The 21,063-nt window shown below is 31.1% G+C and overlaps 3 protein-coding genes across 3 annotated transcripts; 1 reads left to right on the top strand and 2 right to left on the bottom strand.

The window, feature by feature from the left end:
* Positions 1 to 3,309: 3,309 nt before the first annotated feature.
* Positions 3,310 to 5,648, top strand: LOC125203084. The gene is made up of 4 exons (XM_048101361.1): positions 3,310 to 3,393; positions 4,092 to 4,774; positions 4,883 to 5,328; positions 5,413 to 5,648. Exons 2-4 carry the CDS (start codon positions 4,108 to 4,110, stop codon positions 5,431 to 5,433), a joined length of 1,134 nt encoding a protein of 377 aa, XP_047957318.1. The 5' UTR covers positions 3,310 to 3,393; positions 4,092 to 4,107; the 3' UTR covers positions 5,434 to 5,648.
* Positions 5,649 to 8,786: 3,138 nt separating this feature from the next.
* On the bottom strand, positions 8,787 to 10,585 carry LOC125204134 (bidirectional sugar transporter SWEET1-like). The gene is made up of 6 exons (XM_048102696.1): positions 10,354 to 10,585; positions 10,232 to 10,268; positions 9,936 to 10,031; positions 9,377 to 9,656; positions 9,175 to 9,294; positions 8,787 to 9,089 (listed from the first exon to the last, which is right to left on the bottom strand). Exons 1-6 carry the CDS (start codon positions 10,388 to 10,390, stop codon positions 8,928 to 8,930), a joined length of 732 nt encoding a protein of 243 aa, XP_047958653.1. The 5' UTR covers positions 10,391 to 10,585; the 3' UTR covers positions 8,787 to 8,927.
* A 7,640-nt stretch (positions 10,586 to 18,225) lies between these two features.
* Positions 18,226 to 20,198, bottom strand: LOC125207833 (bidirectional sugar transporter SWEET1-like). Its single transcript, XM_048107332.1, has 6 exons — positions 20,084 to 20,198; positions 19,969 to 20,005; positions 19,777 to 19,872; positions 19,354 to 19,636; positions 19,143 to 19,262; positions 18,226 to 18,658 (listed from the first exon to the last, which is right to left on the bottom strand). Exons 1-6 carry the CDS (start codon positions 20,124 to 20,126, stop codon positions 18,485 to 18,487), a joined length of 753 nt encoding a protein of 250 aa, XP_047963289.1. The 5' UTR covers positions 20,127 to 20,198; the 3' UTR covers positions 18,226 to 18,484.
* Between the last annotated feature and the right edge of the window lie 865 nt (positions 20,199 to 21,063).

Genomic DNA, 21,063 nt, shown 5'->3' with positions numbered 1-21,063 from the left:
TTTGTCTCACAACGAGAGTCACATTTAACTTTTACTACTATATATGGAAAGTAAGTCTCACATTCCACTAACTCACTTGACCCACATTTTATTATAAAATCAATATAAAAAATTGGACCTCATATTCTACTAAATTTTCCAACACACTAGGATTCTTTACATTTCTTAAAACTCGTGCTTACATCGAATGTGACTCCTATTGTTAGACGGAGAAAGTAATTAGCAGTACTCCTAGTACTTATGTTACTATGTAAAGGTGTCATTATGAGTTCATACAATGGATGAAATTCAATACATTTGATCAATGGAGTACTATTTTTGTGAGTTTTATCTTTCTTGAGTTTTTTTCCAACTTTTCAATTCATAGTATATTTCCAACTTAAGAAACAAAATTTCACAGACATTTGTGTGTGTCATTTATTTCATCCACGATTCATTGGATGGTTCATCCATCCAGTTTGTGGTGTAATGCATTCATCTATTCATAGTAAATTTTCCTCAGTGGCGCAGCCACATGGAAACAAGGGTACCACTGTACCCCAAATATTTCGATCTTAATGTACAATTGGTATTCCTACTCGCTGCCCAGTGTTCGATTCCTCCTTACGCATCTATTTTACTTCTAAATGCTGTCTTTGTCCTTTTAGAATATAGGGAGTTCAATTATTTAATTTTTTAATTTATTTTGTCTCAATGAGTGAGCTTATTTGATTTTACGTATATCTCTGTATAGTTTTTTAATGCATTTTACCATAATTTGAATTATATTCTTAATGTGCTATAAAAATTGAAAATTCAATTAGCCTAAAATATTTACTATTGCAGTTTAGTTTTATCTGTATGTAGTTTTTTTATTGCATTATTACTATAATCTGAAATATAGTAAAATTTGAAAATTGAGTTAATCTATTTTCTTTTTCAAAGATTAGATTGTATTGCATTTTATTTATTTTTTATTTCAATTATAGTTCTGTCAATTTGAGTTTCTTTCAAAGATTAGGTATATATATTTTTTATTTCAGTTATATTTTTAATATTTAGGTATGAATTTCAAAGTTCAAAATTTAATAATTTCCTATATTTCTTATTTTGTTTTATGTTTTTTTACAAATACAAACTAGTATTAGATTTTTTATACTACTATTTTTTATATTATTTTTAATGTATAATATAATTATTTTGTCCTGTAATTCGTACCTCATATTAAAAATTATGGATCCGCCACTGGTTTTCCTCATGTTTCAAGTTGATTTGCCATTTGGCCAAATGATATAATCCTTATTCTTGATTTGAAATTAGACGATAGATAAACTTCAAATGCGATGGAAGATTGATATGGACAGTGGCGGAGCCAGGAATTTGACGATGGGGGGCCCAAATTTCTTTGAATAGTTGTTTGATATTTTTTGTCAACGTCATAAAAAAATAGCTACGGTGGAGGTGGATAGTGAAAAAATTAGAAGATGGATAATAAAAACTATAAATATATGGAGACAAAGTAAATCTAAATTAATCGAATCCTGAGAATGTATAATTGATTAACTAATAATTTTAAATTAAATATCTAAAAGCAATAAATATATACCTATATAAATATATTTATTTATGTATAGTGTGTAAAATTCATTACTCTAAATTAAAAAATTAGATAAAAATTACTAGTTGTGAGAAATCAACAAACCCGTAAATGAAAATAAATAATACTATATGGGGTAACATTTACTAGATTTAAAAATGTAGAACTACTCTTTATTCGTACATTAGTTAAAGTTTTAAAATAAAAGTAAACAATGATACTATAGTAATCTAGTAAAAATACCGTATTTTTTTCTTAGATATGTATAAATTAACTTTAAAATGAAAGAAGAAAAAGCATAAAATGGATTTAATCATATAAATCTTAGATATGTGTAAATTAGCTTTAAAATGAAAGAAGAAAAAACATAAAATGATTAAACATAATAGAAAGTGAATAAATGGAGGCTACGGGAATCAAACTCAAGGCCTTGAACGTGGTAGCCACGTTACAATACTATCTGCGCTACGTATGTATTGGAAATATTTTGTATAAATATATTATATATAGGTAAAGTTCTGATTGTTGAGGGGCCCAGGGGCCCCTGGCCCATCGTAGCTCCGCCCCTGGATATGGAGAGATGGATGAATGATGCCATAAATGTGATGAATGGACCGTTTAATAAGTCATGGATGAAATAATTGACGCCACAAATGATTGTAAAAGTTTGTTTGCTAAGTCGAATAAATATTACAATAGATTGAAAATTAGTAAGAGAGCTCAAGAGAAAAACTTAAAAAAAATACCGTTGATCAAAGATATTTAATTTTAACAATAAACTAAAAAGAAAATAAATTGAAAGAAACTTTAATTGGTAGGATGAAAGAATATCAAAATTTTTCAATATAAATTTGTTGTAAAGTTCTTTTTCTTGTGGGATGTGTCTAATCTTATACTTCAATCATTTTTTTATATATATTTCACCTAATATATAAATTTATTGTAAAGTTCTTTTTCTCGTGGGGTGTGTCTCATCTTATACTTCAATTATTTTTTTATATATATATTTCACCTCATTTATAGTTAATCTTTATTAAAACTCAGTATTATTCACTAGCATAACTATTTTTTTTTTTTACACAAGTAGTTAGGCATATAATACAAGCTCACATGTATATAAAACTGATACGATTATAAAAAAACGAATGTAGATATGAAACACTACAAGTGCTTTCAAAATCCAAGAATTGAGTGGCAAAAAGAGATAAAAACTGCCACAAGCAAATACAATATATATATGGTTAATGGTTCCAATATAAGATAGAATAATGTAAAAGAGAAAATTAAGTAAAAAGATAAAGAAATAATAAAGTATGGGACAGTAAATTGTTATTGCTAAAAGAAGATATTGATCACTTAAGGAGACAATCGAAAAGGAAAGTCAATCAATTACAATGGAAAATAGGGAGTATTTTCTCGTGGGGTAGAGCCGTGGAGGGAGTATTTCATTTTCAAATATTACTACTAAAATTGAACAAATCTAATAACTTAAATGTCTATTATGCACTTTATTCATTAAAAATCATCTCGATAATTATAAATCTCAAGTTCATTTTTATTTGCATTCTTATGCTACTCCTACTAAGTAAATCTGAAAATTTAGATCCAGAAATTGAAAGAATCGAAACTACAGTGATCTAATTCCAAGAAATCCAAAATAGATGGACCGACATGCAAAGCTGTATATTGCTAAAAAGCTTTCCCCCCATAAATGCAAAACATTCCCTCCAAAATCCCCCACCATCTTCTCCACGAATCCACTACCAAAACTTGCTCGATTTTAATACCTGCTCTGTAAATCCTTCGCCGTGAATTAGGTCAGTATCAAGTTTGACCTTATGATTTCCTTTTTTTGGCTGAAATTAGGGCTGTAGTTTTGGGTTAATTTTGTAACTTTCATCCATCTATGAATCTGTCCTAATCTAAAATTGAGATCAATGTCTTGTTAACGAGCTCGGTTTAACTGTTGCAATTGCTGCGTTACTGTGAGTTGAAATTACAGTTCAACTAGAATTTTCTTTTCATTTACACACAACACAGATAATTTTTTGAATTGTTTAATCACGAAACCTGTGTCGTAGAAGAGTGTTTTCTGATAATAGTTTACATGCCTGCGTTGTTTGTTTTGAATTTCATTGGTAATGTTTTTTCAAAAGAAATTTGTAACTTAAACCTTCATATTTTGCAGATTAGGCACTTTTGAGTTAACAATATCAGTTATGTAACTTAAATGTTTAGGATATTTCTAATAGTAAAAATGATGGTTGTTTCTGTTGTAATGTGAGTGATTCAGCTTTTGATGTGCTTCATGTGTGCACTATGAACAATGAAATGCCAAAATTATTGATCACTTGAGCAGGATTGTATAATCATATGATTTCGTACATCGATATCGTTCGTTTTTGTGGAACAGGATTGTGTTAGATAACTTAGATTGTAGGACTTTTAGTCTGCTATTGCAAATATAAATCTATGTTCGTAACGAGTATTCTTCTGTGCAATCTATACCTAACAGTTTCGGAATTGAAAAGATGCCGCCTGTTCGTGGTTCTGCTGCTAGAGAGAAGCAAAAGTGTAGTGAATGCATGCGACCATACACAATGCTAGATAGGATCCCCAATCAAGTAAGGCACGCAAACAGATTAGTAGGCGTAACTGACATCGACTGCATGCTAAACCTTCAAATGGACCGCAATACATTTGGAAGACTATGTCAGTTGCTAAAACAAAGAGGGGGTTTGACAGATGTGAAATGTGTTAGTGTCGAGGAGCAAGTAGCAAAGTTCATAGGTCTTCTAGCCTATCACAAGAACAGTAAGTTTGTTGATTTCACCATTGAGAAGTCAGATCAGACTGTTCCTGACTACGTCCATGAAGTTTTAAAAGCTGTTTTAAAGCTTCATGATATCCTCGTGGTACAACCAGAGCCTGTGCCGGAAGATTGTCTTGATCCTAGATGGAAGTGGTTTAAAGGTTGTCTGGGGGCGTTGGATGCGGCGCATATAAATGTACTTGTCGATAATGAAGATAAGGGCCGATACAGGAACAAAAAGCGGGAAATTACTACAAATAATTTAGTGACGTGTGATCGAAATTTGAGATTTGGTTACATCCTAGTTGGTTGGGAGGGATCAGCCAGCGACATAAGGGTTCTCCGAGATGCGGTCTTCAGGGACCATGGCTTGAAAGTACCAAAAGGTGGTAGTGTTCATGCATGCATACATTTTTCTTTATTTTAATCTTTTGTGTGTGCCCAGCAAAATATGGCTATTGTTTGAAGTTGTTTCTTTTTGGTTTAATGTCTAGGGAACTACTATTTGTGCGACTATGGGTACACAAATAGCGAAGGCTTTTTGACACTGTACAAAAAGGTGAGGTACCATTTGAAAGATTGGGGTCCCGCTATGGATATGCCTCAGCACGCCCAGGAATTGTTCAACCTTAGGCACGCTAAAGCCCGCAATACTATTGAACGTGCAGTTACTGTACTTAAGATGAGATGGGGTATATTACGTAGCCCTGTTTTCTTCCCAATCCAGGTTCAAAATAGGCTCATCATGGCATCTTTTTATTTACATAATTTCATTCGTGCCGAGATGGATGTCGATCCTATTGAGCAACGATTGGGAGTTGGGCCATGGGAAAGTGATAACGAGGAAGCACATGGTGACATTCCGTTTGTTGATGCAATAGACCCTTCACTGGACTGGAATCGGAAGAGAGATGAATTGGCAAAAGCAATGTGGCTTCATGTAAGCTTTGTCTTCGTATTTATGTTTCAGTAACAGCTTAAGTTTTATTGTTCTGAACCTGTTTTTATTGTTTCCTTTATGCAGGGACATGTATGCGAGGTGTGACAGTTCGGACCTTGTCCCTGAGGCGAGGGAAGATGCTGGTTCTGTGTGTTCTTGTTTTGGGCAAATGGTGAGCCCCTTTTGATGGTACTAGGATTTCTAACATAAATAGGAGTAGTAGTTAAGGAGTGTGCTCATTTTGTTGAAATATTTCTACAACAGTATGTTTACTATGCATTTCTACAAACACTCTTAATGCATGGGTATAGTTAGACCAATTTCGTGCTAAATGATAGTTTTAGATGGAGTGTTTTGCTAAGTTTAATAGGAGTAGCTCTTTAACTTATATATTGTTTAAGAAAAATCTAAAAATGTAACAAAATAAATTCCTAAACAACGCATAAGTTTAAAAAATAAGCTCCAATTCGCTTATAAAACATCTTATAAGAATTTTGGGACTTTTACAAGTGTTTGACAATATAACCTCCCCAACCCAACTTATTTACTTTTTCTTAGTCTTATAAGAAATTGTTAATATACAAAAATAATGTCCCGTGTTAATGTTTCTTAGTTTCAATCAAATTATTTATTTTTTCATTATCTTTTAAGAAATTATCAATTTACAAAAAACATTGTATTATGGCTTATTAGTTTCAACGTATTCTTATCTAATTATCTCTCTCCTTGTTATAAATTTTCTCTCAAATTCATAATTTCCTCTCCACCTTATAAGTTCAATTATTCAAATATTTTGACAATTTATATCTTATGAAATTTTTTTATTTATAAACTCTCTAAAACTAAAAAATAAGTTTCCAAATACCCTAAATCTATAGTATTTCATATGCTCATTTGAGAAATTTTGATGCCTGTTTTTTTTTTTTTTAGATTTGTCGACACATGGGCCGAACTATGCAGTAATCATGGGCCCAATTTTCTATAGCTTTATTAGGAGAGTCGTTCTATTGTTTTTTCATGGAAAATTTGGAGGGTATTTTGAGTACTTGGAGTAGTTTTATTTTTGTCTCACTTAATTTTGCTTCTAAAAAGTGGAAGTAAACAAAGGAGGAGAAAGTAGAGTTTGTTAACTTGAATAAGGCGAGGATTATCTACACTTATATATTAGATGGATTTTCATTCAGTTGACTTAGGACAAGATTTAGACATTTAACACGCCTCCGCACATGTGTGCCGGAATGACACATCAGACTTCCATCATGTGGGTAAACAAGACAAGAGATAAGAACCATCATTGATTTAAGCCAGAATGAACATCAATCTTCTACTCTTGAGGTAGATAAGAGACAGAGAGAAATCCATCATCGACTTGATCCGCTCTGATACCATATTAGGCCACTCATCTTTCTTAAAAAGTCTCATAAAAGATGAAAGTTATCCACATTTATATAGATTAGATAGAATTTTCACTGAGTCCATGTAATACAAGATTTAGACATTTAACATATTGCATCAGTTGAAATTGTTAAGTTTATCCATAACTTTAACAACCTTTTAGCACTAAATTTGTTTAAGATATTATTAATGAAGAAAACTATGAACCCTTCGTTTTACTGTGTCCCTTTCATTTTCAATAATGAAGTCACAACATTTTAGGCATTATCTCTCATGCTACCAAATTTAGCATAACTTTTGACATATTTCAACGAAATGACGGTTGTGTGTCAAATATAATGTAGCAACCTAACGTTGTATCAATCTGCATTCTCGTGGCATCTCTCTCCTTCTCAATTATAAAAGATACTTAAATTTCAGTAATAAACAAAAAAAATATTGTTATACAAATCTTGAATCTTAATACCATTAAATATGAAAAACAAGTCTACATTTAATCATAAGTTAATAGTATGAAATAAAAAATATATTTATCAAAATATTTTAAACACATCAAAATAAAAGTTATAAACCTAGAGCATGATTCAATTGCTGCTATGAATTTTCAAGTAAAAGGAACACGACACACAAGAAAAGTACGGAAAATTAACACTTTATAAAAAAATCAAAATTCGATTCAATCTCTTGGTCAGTTCACGATTAAAACGATCGATATTTGTCAGTTTATAATGATTCAATATTAAAACGGTTTTATGTTCAACCCGGACCTGACAACAGACCAATTTACGGTTGAACCAGTCGAATCGGCCACTCTGATCCGATTTTTAAAACCTTGTAGATAGATCACTTTAACCTCAATTATTAGACATAAATATATTTATTTTGAAAAAAACTGGATATAGATCATTTAAAAAACGAGTTGAGAAATCAAATTCATAATAGAATTGGTGGGTGGTAACATAAGCAAGAAAGAGCCGTGTTTGTCTTCTTCGAGTCTACAATTTCACCTCTTTTAGAAAGGAGAACCCTCTGTCTCAATTTATGTGAAAGTGACACATTCCTAAACTTATGCTTCTCAATCTTTAATCCTAAATGTGGGCCTATATGCAATTAAGGCATTCTCCATATTAACCAAAAATTAGTAAATTTAATCATATAATCAATTGGTGATATCTGAAAAGAACCACTAAATAATAAAATAATTGAATTGATGTTTTTTACTTAATATTTTTATATTTTATAATTCATAATATGAATTTCTCGATAATTATTTTTTTTTGTTTGGTTTGATCACAGGTGTATCGGACCGGCCTTTGGTGGAATTCGACTAATCCTGCTGATCGAAATTGCGGATTAAGGCCAAAAATGTTCCGGCGGATATTAAATTTTTAGTATGACAAAGGTGATAGGAGAGACTCGTGTTTTGGATAGTACTGGCATAGGAGCAATCAGAGCGCCCACCTTGGAAGGTTGGAGACCGCCAATGATGGATATTATCAAGCTTAATATGAACGATTTTTTTAACGGGGTCGGGGGGAGGTTTTGGTGGAGGTCTGTTTGGTGATGTTTTTGGAGAATGGAGGTCAGGCTTTATGTCTAATACTGGTATTTGTTTCATTTTATATGCTAAAATTTGATGCATATTTTATGGGCTTCAGCTAGCCAAGGAATTGGGATTTCGTAAGTTGTAGGTGGAAAGTGATAGCTTGGTGTTTCTATGATCATGGAGCAGTATGATGTGTTCGTTAATTGTCGCTCCATAGTTCCTAAAGTGTGGGTTACTTCAAGATTTGAATCAGTAGTGATTCTTCATATGCATAGAGAGGTAATTTTTTCTTGTTTTTTCGTTGCATTTTGCTTATAGTTTTCATAGAGTTCATGGTTTAGTATCACACCCGTTGGAGCTCGGTAGTTACTTGATCCATGACAAATAATGTGTTTCTCATATTCACTATTTGGATTATCTTTGACTTTTTAGCCGCATTCTTTTACCAAAAATAAATATTCTCAGTAATTTACTCAGACCCTAACAAATCAAGTATGGAAGGCAGAACCAAAATCAATTAAGCAAACCAAAGGCCAAGTTGTTAGGCTCTCATTCATCAATATGCAAACTGAAAATGATAAAAGACAATGTCAAATTTTGGCATAGCTAAACATGATAGTACCAAAGCCTTTAACAGTGGTATGGTATGTTTACAATCCTAGACTTGCTCATGTGCTGGACTTGGTTTCTGTTGATGGGGTTTGGCCTTCTGCTTCTCCATCTCCACCGACTCCTCCCCGCCCGCCCCTTTGTTCTTCCGGTATATCGCGTACAGGATCAGCTGCACCGCCCCCAATCCGCTCCCAAAACCATTCGGAACCTTGTCAACACACATTGCTTAATTAGATAAAAAATTTGATTTTTTGAATGCAATTCAAGGTACATTTATTACTATATAAACTCACAGCAACAAAAGGGTCTTTTCCAAGAAGGCCAAAGATGAACCAAGAAGTGCCACACAAGAACACAAACAAGGACAAGAAGAATGGCATGAACTCCACACTCTTTGTCTTGATCACCAACCTCTGCATTTTTTCCATCATATGTCAAAAAACATTATTAATTGAGTATGGAAAGAGAAAGAGAGAGAGAGGGTGGGGAGCTCACAATGATTGTTAGAGGTGAGCCATACATGATGATGGAGAAGACAGTGGCAGCAATGCCACAGAAGAGCTTCCTGGCATTGCCATGGAGGGCGAGGAGGGAAACGAGAACAACCATAGCGAAGACCGTGAGGACTAGAGTGAACAGCCCCAGAATCTTGGTTTTCTCCTTCTTTGGAGCAAACAAGATGAAGATCAACACATATACTATTTCAATCACTGCCCCCGTCCCATTTATGGTCGACACGAGCAGGTTGTTAGGCGACACGAAGGGCATGCCGTACCTATTCATTCATATCAAATATTTCATTTCAACACAAACAATTCTAACCATCCACTAACAATATATCATCAAACTATCAAAATCTACCAAAAACAGAGGAATAGCCCTAAAATCATCACACAAAAGGCATGCCATACCTATTCAATCATTATTGATATAAAATAATTAAATCATTTCATCTCTATTGAGCCTCAGTTCATGCTATCTTATCAACATATCATCAAATTCTCAACATCTAGCAAAAACAGAGGAAATAGTTTGAGAAATCCCAAGAAATTACCAAGCAGAAAGTAAGCAATTGAGCAGAGTCATGACATAGGGAACTCCAGAAAACTGCTCTGTAGACCTCTTCTTCACAATCCTCTTGAAGGTAATCCTATCAACATAGTTAAAACACAAAAAAAAACAGAGAGAGTTAGCTGCAAACATTCATCCCTTTTCAGTGTTAATCCAATCCAAGAAAGAAGCCATCATTTTCTCCTGAAACATGCTCAAGAAGAAAGAAATCGAAAGAGAAATAGTTTCTAAATACAAAACAAACACAAAATTGTGATGTGGAAAGAGAGAAAAACTCACAATGGAGCCAAGAAAAGAAACAGAGCAAAGGCATTTCCTGCATCATAAAACAACAACAATTAAACCTTCACAAAATCAGAATTCAAGCGGAAAAAAGGAGCTAAAATCATTGCAAAACCCACCAAAAATTCCAACCACAAAGTGCACAACATCCCCCATTTTTCTGAAAAAATCAAATCAAGAACGGATTTTTCCTCCCTTCTTAGATGTGTTTACTTGTCAAGAGCAATTGGTGTGTGAGTGCGAGTGAACTCTACAGCATATATATAAACTGTAAACACATACATACATGTATGTATATATAATGAGAAAGCAAGAAGTGAGGGAGAAGTTGGTTTTGTGTAACAGAAATAAAGAATTTACAGCTTTTCACTATAAATCTTTTTATCCAAATATTTTCTGCTGATTTTTCAGTCACGGGTTTGACCAATACTTGTTTCTTTTATAGTTTTATTAATTTCTAAAATTATTAGTGAGTCTAATTTTTTACTGGATTTTGTAATTTTTGCTATATTGGGTAAGTTTATCTAACGGCGGTTAGTATGCAGGCAGAGCCATATTTGTGCTCCATCTGTCAACTGTTATCAGCTTTTTGGGAGCAGCTATTTTTTTTTCAATATTTAATTTTTTTCAGCTTGTACAACAATTCGAGTTTTGGATTTAATAGATCTTATTTGTATGTTGGATATATGATTTTAGAGATTACAATAAATAATTATAACAATATGAGGATTTTCAAAATTGAAACCAATCTAAGGAGCTAATTGCAGTTAATTTCTAAGGAAAAAAGAGAAAATAGTGAAATCCGTGAAATGAAATAAGATTATATGGTTTTCTCAATTTTTTTTCTTCTTCCACCTCTGATCTATAGAGTTATAGTACTAGTATAATTTTATATATATAATGGGATGAAAGATTAACTTTTTGCTGAATTTTTTCTATCCCATTTGTACAATTTTCCTTATACTATTACATATCATGTAACCCTCTTCTAATATTGAACTAAAAGAATTGAAATCTTATTATTATTACTCATATTTTAAATTTTTTGAGGAAATATAAATTTTTTTGAAGAATGATAGTTTGGGGAAATGAGAACATATCCACTCGGAAGTCCCAAAAAGATAGATGGTATCAGATACCAGTCTAGTGAAAAGATCCAAAATAGGAGAGAGACCAAAATGTGTGTCGTAATAAACAACACACACAAATTTAGCTGCAATCATTTTGTATTCTAAATTGAAGAGATATGAAAATATTGTGAATTGATGGTTACTTTTTATTTATTTCTAATATGATATATCACCACGTTGAAACTTACACTACATGACACCCAACAGATTCTATTGGTAACAACCTTTATTCAACTGAAGTCTAAATAAAATCACACTATATTTTATAAACTTCATTTTACAACGAATTAATCTCATACTACTATTTCTCTAGATAAAATTCTTGTAATTATGAGAAGGTGAAAACACTTGCTTATAATTCATTATCTAATGTTTAAAAGTGATTTATTTATACATGTTTTGGTGGTTTTAATTTGGTTGAGTCGAATATAAGAAGAATTAAAGTTGCACCACTAATAATTGTGTCTTTATTTATTCTATTGAGATATTTAATTATTAGTTTCTTGCTAGAGAAATGGTGCATGCACATCCATTGAATTTAAGGTATATTGGCTACACTCTTGTCACATACATATATAAGTTGGTGATGATATTCTTCTTAGATTAGATGCCAATTCACATACGTAATAGGCTAAGTGCATTTTATTTCTATTGAAATAGTACTTCCAAACTTCACCGTAAATATTGCTATATTTTTCATTCTGACCATCTGTGAAAACATGCACTGTCACTTTCTATTTATAATAGAATAAAGATAAGTGTATATAAATTGTACAAGTACATTTCTAATTTTTAAATTTGATTGAATTTAATTTAAAATTAGTTTTGTTATTTGTTAAGTATATTATTGTGTAGCAATAAAAAAGAAATGATATAAAAACTTTGAGTTAAATTGTAACATGATTTTGAGCTTGATTCAAATTAATTATATAATAGTATAAAAAATATTTTTTCTAAAATATACAAATTATTTAACTTAAAATTTTAATTTTTTAAAAATTGTTGTAAAATGATTAGTATGAAATTTGTTTTAAATCAATTAATATTTATAAATCGATTTCAATGTCATATGTTAAAAAAAGTTCGATTATGTACGTAAAATTATGTACATTTATCACTACCCTAATAAAAATGTGTCTTTTCATACGGAAAGAGATTGTATGTATTTGAAATTAACCATAAAAGTTTAGTATACTACAAAAATATATTGCCATTTATTTACAAAAGAGATGTGCAAAATTATGTACTTATATTCATATTATCATGCACATCACACAGGATTTATTTTGCTTTAATTATTTTTTTATCATTTATTTTAAAAATGGGATATTTTTAGTCGTGGATAAAAATATGATTGAAATGAGGCTCAATACATTGCAAGTAGTCAAGTATTGTGACTGAAATAAAAACAAAGTTGACATAACATCTGCAAAATGAGGCTGTGGTTGAAATACTAGGTCTGCATTGCGAATGCTATTAAAATTTATTTCTTTCTTTTTAATTTCATCGACGAAGGAAATATATATGCAGTCATTTGAGTTGTCCGATTAAATTTTACCTATGTAAAATAACATGCAAATTACACAAAAAAGTATAATATACAAACTAATTTTTGTGGAAATACCAAAGTAGAAAAATATGAATATTATTGATTGTGAACTAATAGAATATTATTTTATCTGTTTAGGCCAATTCTTAAAAATAAATGCGCTTAGCGACAATATGTAAGTTGATCAATGGAATCACAATCAAGAGACGTATAATTTATAAAGAATAAATATGGGAAGAGGGAGATTCGAATTAAGGATTTAAACATTAACTACACCTTCATTGAATTGCCCTCAACATAAGGGCTCTTCACTCTTCATCTATCTAATTTTGGTGCACAAATTAGTGTGTGTTGTGTGTGTAATGACTCAGCATTTATCAGATTGTTGAACTATACTTATCAACTTGCTACATTTAAATACAATACACTTATTTTTTTGGTGAAACGTATTGTTTCAGTTTTGGGCAGCCATATTTTGAGATTCTACTTATAATACAGCTTTTGTACTCACAATTTTGCTTGTGTTAAAAGAATATTTTTTATCTTTTATCAAGAAAATAGTAAGTTAATAGTTTATTTAAAGCTCAAATCATTTCACATTATACTCACAAGTGAACGATAGACGAAACACGATGTAATATGAAGTTTGGTTAAATTCTGATCTGTTTTGTCGAACAATCCTGGAGTTTGGATTTATTCACGATCATTTCATGCCAAATAATTTTTGATAAAATTATCTGATATGATATATGGGAAATCATATGTGATCGTCATCTCCAGTGAGTTTAATGATGTTGTCTATTCATATAGAAAACAATGTCGTTGATGCGGAAATACATATATAGTACTACAGTAGACATTTTTTTTTCGTCTTGCGACCAAATCTAAATTTCACTTGACTGATTTTTGAAATTGTATGACATACCGGAATTAGAGTAACTTTACAAATTTTCCTATAATTTCCCTTAAATTTAGATCGAATGTGCAGCAGAATTAGAGCAAAAATTCATGATTTTCCTACAATTTCCCTTAAATTTAGATCGAATTTGCCGCTAAGATGAGTTAAGTAGTGAAATAATTGGTTCACTACATAAAATGAAATTAGGTTGGATCTCTCGATGTTTCACTAGAAACATCCACAACTTTTGGAATGCGATTAATGGTTGCTTTTAATTCTCTAACCACAAACTTTATAAAATGGTTGATCCTTTAAATCAAACTTTTTAAAGTATTTTTTTATCATCTTCGAATATGGTAACAAGATGTGTCTAGCAAATGTCTTGTAGCTCTATAATCATTAAAAGTAACATTTTTCCTATTTACTTCAAAATAAAATTAAAAACCTCCTTCATTTTCTATAAATTGCACTTGTCTTATCAAAATGGTGTTGCTTTTAATGTCTTAAATTTCACGTGATTAATTGAACATGATTTGGATATGACTTATGAGAGTCTAGTTAGCAGAATCAGATAAAACTGATTGTTCAATAATTGTTAGGTATTAGGCAAAATCAAAATTTGATCAAAATTCAATAATTATATGCTACTATATATTTCTAATTAACATGCTATTATTTCTAATAAAATTCAGTATATGATTATTAGTGAAATGTTTCTAATTTACAAAATTGTACAAATCCGTGCATAAGGAGAGTGACAGTATAGTGGTATTATAATTGTAAATTTCTATCACTAATTGAGTGTTTATTCTATAATTAATTAATAGCCATGGAGAGGGAAAAGAGCAACAAGAATAATTGCAAAGCAATACGTAAAGAGTGAGCAACCCCACTTCATGAAAACATCCAAATTCTAACCAAAATACAAATCACCCCAATAATTAATATATTATCCATTAAAATCTTTTTTTAAAAATAAAAAGTCCAATTGAAACTTCACAATGTATTAACATCTCTACATCAACATTATTAATTAGCTTGATAATGAAACTCATAGCATACTATTGTAATTAGTGTCTAGTGACGATCTTCAGTGTCTAACCCCATAAATTTCGTTTCCTGAATATGCTACTGGGTGCAACAAAACAATCAAGATCATTGTTCCGATCGCAATCAGCAGACATTATCAATAATTTATGTTAAAGAAATATAAAATGAATCAAGGTTTTCAACGTATACATTACATTGCCGTTAAGATAAGGGCTTGTTTACATGGTCCTTATCGAATCTCTCATGCAGAAATTAGTATTTGTGTGTAGAGAAAGAGAGAGATACTCAGCAACTCAGCCGCAGATTGTAACAAACATTTATGATAGATGATGAATTGATGATGATGAGTGAATAATTTAATTAGGTATCAATAAGTTGCAATATCAATCACGTGAGAAATGCAATGACGCCACTTCGAATTTTATGATAAATTTTGTTTGACTTGGTCCTTGATAGTACGCATTACAAATATATGTGATTTTCTATATACCACGATATCACGATATGTAATATACATAACATAATTGTACATACAATGTTAAATTATTAGGCCAAAATAAGCCTAGTGATACTGATAATACATGGATGGATGGAGTGCGCCGTCGATCACAGAGTATCGGAAAATTCTATTATATTCAATCTTTTGAGCAGTTGTCGATCACTCATTCAGTAGTTCCGACTTTAAAGGTTTCGTTCGTTCACTATAACAAACTCGTCATATAAGGACACAAAATTAAAGACACAAGTACTCGTGTTGGAATTTTTTTTAAAAATACTAAAGTTTAGGACGCAAAGAATAGTGTTCTTAAATCATTTGTCCACTACGCCTTAACTTTTTATTTTTTGTATCACTTTCATTTGCATCCCTTTATTTTAAGTGGGACATCAAAAATGAAGACGATTTTTACAGAATAGGTGATATATTTTAATAAAAACGAATTAACGTCCTTAATCGACTAAAAAAAAAATCGTTAGCCAGTTTTTTTTTTTTTTTGGTTTTTTGTTATAGTGGTTCTATCCATTACTAATATTATATGTAGAATAAAAGTTGGAGCAAAGTATATATGCCCAACTTCATTTATCAATAAGAAGTGAAAAAAAAACCTCATTTATTAAAAACCCGAGCTCTTAACTCTTGCCAGTTTGAAAGCGTTGAATCCGGTTTCGCACATGTTCCGGTTTTGATTCAAAATTGATGGTTCATACATGATATTTTTACAAGTTTTTTCTTCTCAAATTTTCTCCGGCTTTTCCCGATTTTATCCAACTTCTAACATAATTGGATATTTGTGCTTCGATATTTACGACATAGTAACCGGATCGCCTAGACAGCGTAGCCATTTCTGTTTCAACATGTTTTTAATTGTTCTGGTCATAATTTTGAAATCGCCAATCAGAAGATTTCTGGCTAAACCAACCGTTCCAATTTAGCCATGCATCGCTGAATTTCAATGTAAAGAATAATAAGATAAGTTTTAAAAATCAATTCAACATTCATTAAAAATGACATCTTATTGTAGAAAAATATATTTGCTGAAGTCCATTGTTGTATTGCGACATTTAAATGGTTGGATACATAACTAATATGCTTATCGCTAGTTAGTTTAACAAAAGTGAAGTACCAAATAAATAATTAAATAATATTGCCTTGGGGTTTAGGTAACCACCGTATTTATTGCAGCGGTGAGATTAACTCCGCCGGGACCGTTTTACTTTCTTTTCATATATGCAAATGCTATGTACCATTTCCTTCCAACGAATGCTATTTTATTTTTTTTATTGTTCCAACAATTAATTACTTCAATATTTTCTTGTTGAATTTCTTTTGTCTCCAAAAATATAACACAGACTTACACAAAATTTGAAATTGATATTTTAGTATATTAAATTAGTATTTAAATGTAACTAGAGTTCACTTAATAATAGAACACTTAATTAATTTTAATATATTAACTAAATACCTGAATTCTTACTTAAAATAAAAATAGTGTAAGTAGTTTGGGATGAGTCGAAATAGGAAAGTGCAAGTAATATGAGGTAGAGGAAGTATTGTTCTTCAACATAAGACCTTAATCAAAGCAAAAAGTTACAAATTGTAATTATAAATTTAGGTTATTTACAAAAATAAATAATCCTATAAACTTCTAATGGACCGGATCTATAAGACCTATTCAAAGCGGCCCAATTAGAGTGGGATTTATCTTTTTCTCATCCTCCTGTTTTTTAAGATTATAAGAAAAAGATAAATACCACTATTACATTCATTTCTATGATGATAAGTGGGATTTATCTTTTTCTCATCCTCCTGTTTTTTTTTCCTTCTATTTATTGAAATGTTAAGGCTGGCTGCTTGGGTTGGTGAGAATCTGAAAGGCCCATTTCTAAATTCCCATCGATTATGGGCTTCTCGACTTCATCTTTGTTCTTATAGTAGATGACTAGATGCCATACAAAATCAATTGTATTGCTCCCAAAAAACTCCCAAATCCATTAGAAATCTGCAAAATATTTATGTCCAAATAAATTGCACCAGTATCAACATTTGTTTTTGAAAATTTATCAGATTATTATACGTTTAACTAAAATAACTGTATATTAGAGCTATCAAAAGTGGCATGGATCAGTGTCATCTCGCGTCAGGCCCAACTGCGATTTATTTTGGCCCATGACGTTGATTATACTGGCTGGCCCAAAACACTTAACCTGGCCTAAGTAGCTTAATTAGTTCATAAGCCCAAATCTCCCAAGATAATAGAGGACCCCAACTTCAGCCCCTCTTTTCTTAATATGTTGGCCCAATTAATATGATAAAATGGAGCAGCCCACATATACTCCCTCCACTTATCGATGCTTCTCTCTCAATTGTCTCCAAATTGCACAAAATAGGAAGAAGAAAAAAACCCCAAATCGGTCTTCTCTCTCCCACCGTCGACGATTTCTATTTTTCTCTTTTTATTGTTCCAACAGTTAATTACTTCAATATTTTCTTGTTGAATTACTTGTCTCTCCAAAATTAAAACACAGACTTACACAAAAAAAGCCGCTCATTTAAATAAATACTAATTTGGAAAGTCACGCTCATTTTAAGTAATAGTAAGTATTATTTCTCTTGTCTGTGTAATAACTAGATATGTTTTTGGATATAAGACCTTAATTGTATTAAAGCGTAAAGGAACAAATTGAAATTATAAATTTAGGTTATTTACCAAAATAAATACTAATGGACCGCATCAATAAGGCCCACACAAAGCGGCCCAATTTAAACAAGTTTAGTGGAGTAGTCTTTTACCAATAAATAATTCATACGGTTTTTAATTTTAGAAATTTATAAAAAATTTAACGTAGATTAATTGTGAAATTTATATGTGTAATAAGCTTGTGATCATTACCATACATATAAATATTACATAGCGCTGGAATTACATATCTTGAAACCAAGATACCAATAAAAGTCCTCTAACATGGTTAACAAGAACACACTTGTTAACTCAAATTGGTGTGAAACTATTACGTTCATTTCTACCAATGAGAAACCCATACTAATTAAACCCCCTATAATAATAAGTGGGGATTTATCTTTTTTCTCATCCCCCTGTTTTTTTTTTTCTTTTTAAATTGAAAGGTTAAGGCTGGCCATTTTTGGCATGGGTTGGCTGCTTGGGCTGGTGAGAATCTGCAAGGCCCATTTCTAAATTCTCATCCATTGTGGGCTTCTTGACTTCATCTTTGTTCTTGCGGTAGATGCCATACAAAGTCAATTGCATTGCTCCCAAAAAACACCCAAATCCATTAGGAATCTGCAATATATTAATATGCAAATAAATTGCATCAGTATCAACATTTATTTTTGAAAATTTATCAGATTATTATCATACTTAACTAAAAATAACTGTTTATTAGAGCTATCAAAAGTGGAAGCCGGTCGAGGAAATGGGCTTTGAACCTGATTGGGAACAAATTTGGGCTAGCTCGACCCGACCTCGAGTTGTTTTGTATAATCAAACTTATTTTCGGTTCCAATGGCTTGAATAATTCTGGCCCAATGGCCCAACTTGACAATTCTATTATTTATATATTCAATCTACCCTATACTTTTAGGTGAGTATGTATGGTTAAATCAGAATCACTGGTTATATGACTCAATTTGGTTTATAAGTGGAGAAACGGTAGAAAAAAAATCGGTTCAAAAGCAATTGTGGGCCCTACACTTTCAACTAATGACTAATTTCAACATGAAAACATAGAATTATTCTTAAAAGAAGTAGAAGAAAATGTACTCACATAGAGAAACTTGTCGTTACCAATGAGGCCATAAATGAACCATGAAGTACCACATAGGAAGACAAACAGTGACAAGAGAAATGGCATATATTCTACACTTTTGGTTTTGATTACCATTCTCTGCTCATCCAAAAAAATTTCATTAATTCAATTATATGAAAAAGAAAAACATATTGAATTTAATCAAGAGAAATAGAAGGATGATACATACCATGACTGAGAGAGGAGAAGCATACATTATGATGGAGAAAATAGTGGCAGCAAAACCACAAAACAACTGCCTTTTCTTCTCCTGTTTGAGGGCAAAAATAGAGACCAAAGCAACAGTGGAAAATATTGCAAGAATCACAAAGAGAAGAGCCATGATTCTTCTTTTCTCCTTCTTAGGAGCATATACAAGAAATATTAGGACATAAATTGACTCAATCACTATTCCTGTCCCATTTATTGCTGAAACCAAATAGTTGTTTGGTGATATGAAAGGCAACCCATACCTGCATTTTTGTACATGTCACAAATATTTACTATATAACTCAAAAATAGAGAATTCAAAAAAATGGTAAGTACTATGCATTTTTTTTTAAAAAAAATTGGAATTTAAAATTAAATAAAAAATAAGTACTACTGTACATACCAAGCTGCAAGTAAACAATTGAGCAATGTCATAACATATGGTACGCCTGAGAATTGCTCAGTTGATTTGTTCATGATGATCCTCTTGAAAGTAACCCTACATTTATAGTAATAATTTCCCCAAAATTAACTAACACAATATAATAAAATTCATAATAAATGAATAAAAATGTGATGAGAATTTAGTACTCACGAGGGTGAGAGAAACAAAAACAAACCAGTAGCATTTCCTAAAACAAAAAACAGAAATTAATCAAGCAAAATTATTAAAGCAAAAAAAAATGGAATTAAGAAGAAATAAATGTTACCAAGAACTCCAAACACCAAATGCAAGGCTTTGGCTTGACTCATATTTTAGAGAGGAAAAATATGTTAAAATGGAATTGAAGAATAGATAATGAGAGTTTGTTTTGATGAGGGGTGATATATATAGAGCCAATTTGAAACAACTTTTTTGCTGCGGTTTATGAAACAGAACGTCCTTATCCAAACCGGCCAAAGCTCTATATATGTAAATTTGTAATATATGTATAATGTATGTATTTTGGGTACGTGGCATGCATGTATGTTTTTTACTATGTGTATTTTTGTGTGTATGCCTGAAAAACTGTATTTTCTACTGACTAATGTTGAATTTCTGGTGAAAATTTAAAGCAATTTGGACTATATGTGGAAAAACATGCATAACTATATTTTTAGATCATTGAATCATTTTATGTTTTTAGATCTTAATTGTGTAAATAATGTGTTTTATGGAAGTTTCTTTTGGGTGTAAAATGTGTGAGTTAGTTTAAGTATTTTTTCGAATAGTTATTTTATTAAGAAATAAAATGTGTGTAGTGAAGATAATTTTATATGTACCTACTTGGTTCATGTGAATAATAAACTGAGGCCGTTATATATAAATAAAATAAAAACAGAACATTGCACCTAATATTGTTATATCCCTATCAGATCCTCTATTGTCTTTTAGCATAACTTCTTTTGCTAAAAACTTTATTCGGTTAGTAATATAACTAATATTAGACTGAACAATTTCTATGTTTTGTAAAAGTTGTGGTTGTACACGATATTCTCTGAAGAGCAGTGTAAACGTAGAGAATTTCTACATACATAATTGGATATTTTAGGTATTTTCACTTCAAAATCAGTTTATTATTTTTAATTATTTTAAAGTAGATTACTATATTACATATCTGTCCTTTAATATAATACATCCGATAAATTTAAATTTTCAAATTAAAGATTATAGATTTGGAAAAAGATTTGCTTTTCTAATGTATATCTA

The sequence above is a fragment of the Salvia hispanica genome, chromosome 2, assembly GCF_023119035.1.
Source record: "Salvia hispanica cultivar TCC Black 2014 chromosome 2, UniMelb_Shisp_WGS_1.0, whole genome shotgun sequence".
Lineage (NCBI taxonomy): Eukaryota > Viridiplantae > Streptophyta > Magnoliopsida > Lamiales > Lamiaceae > Salvia > Salvia hispanica.
The sequence above is the reverse complement of the archived record's forward strand: the minus strand, read 5'-3'. Positions and strand labels throughout refer to the sequence as shown.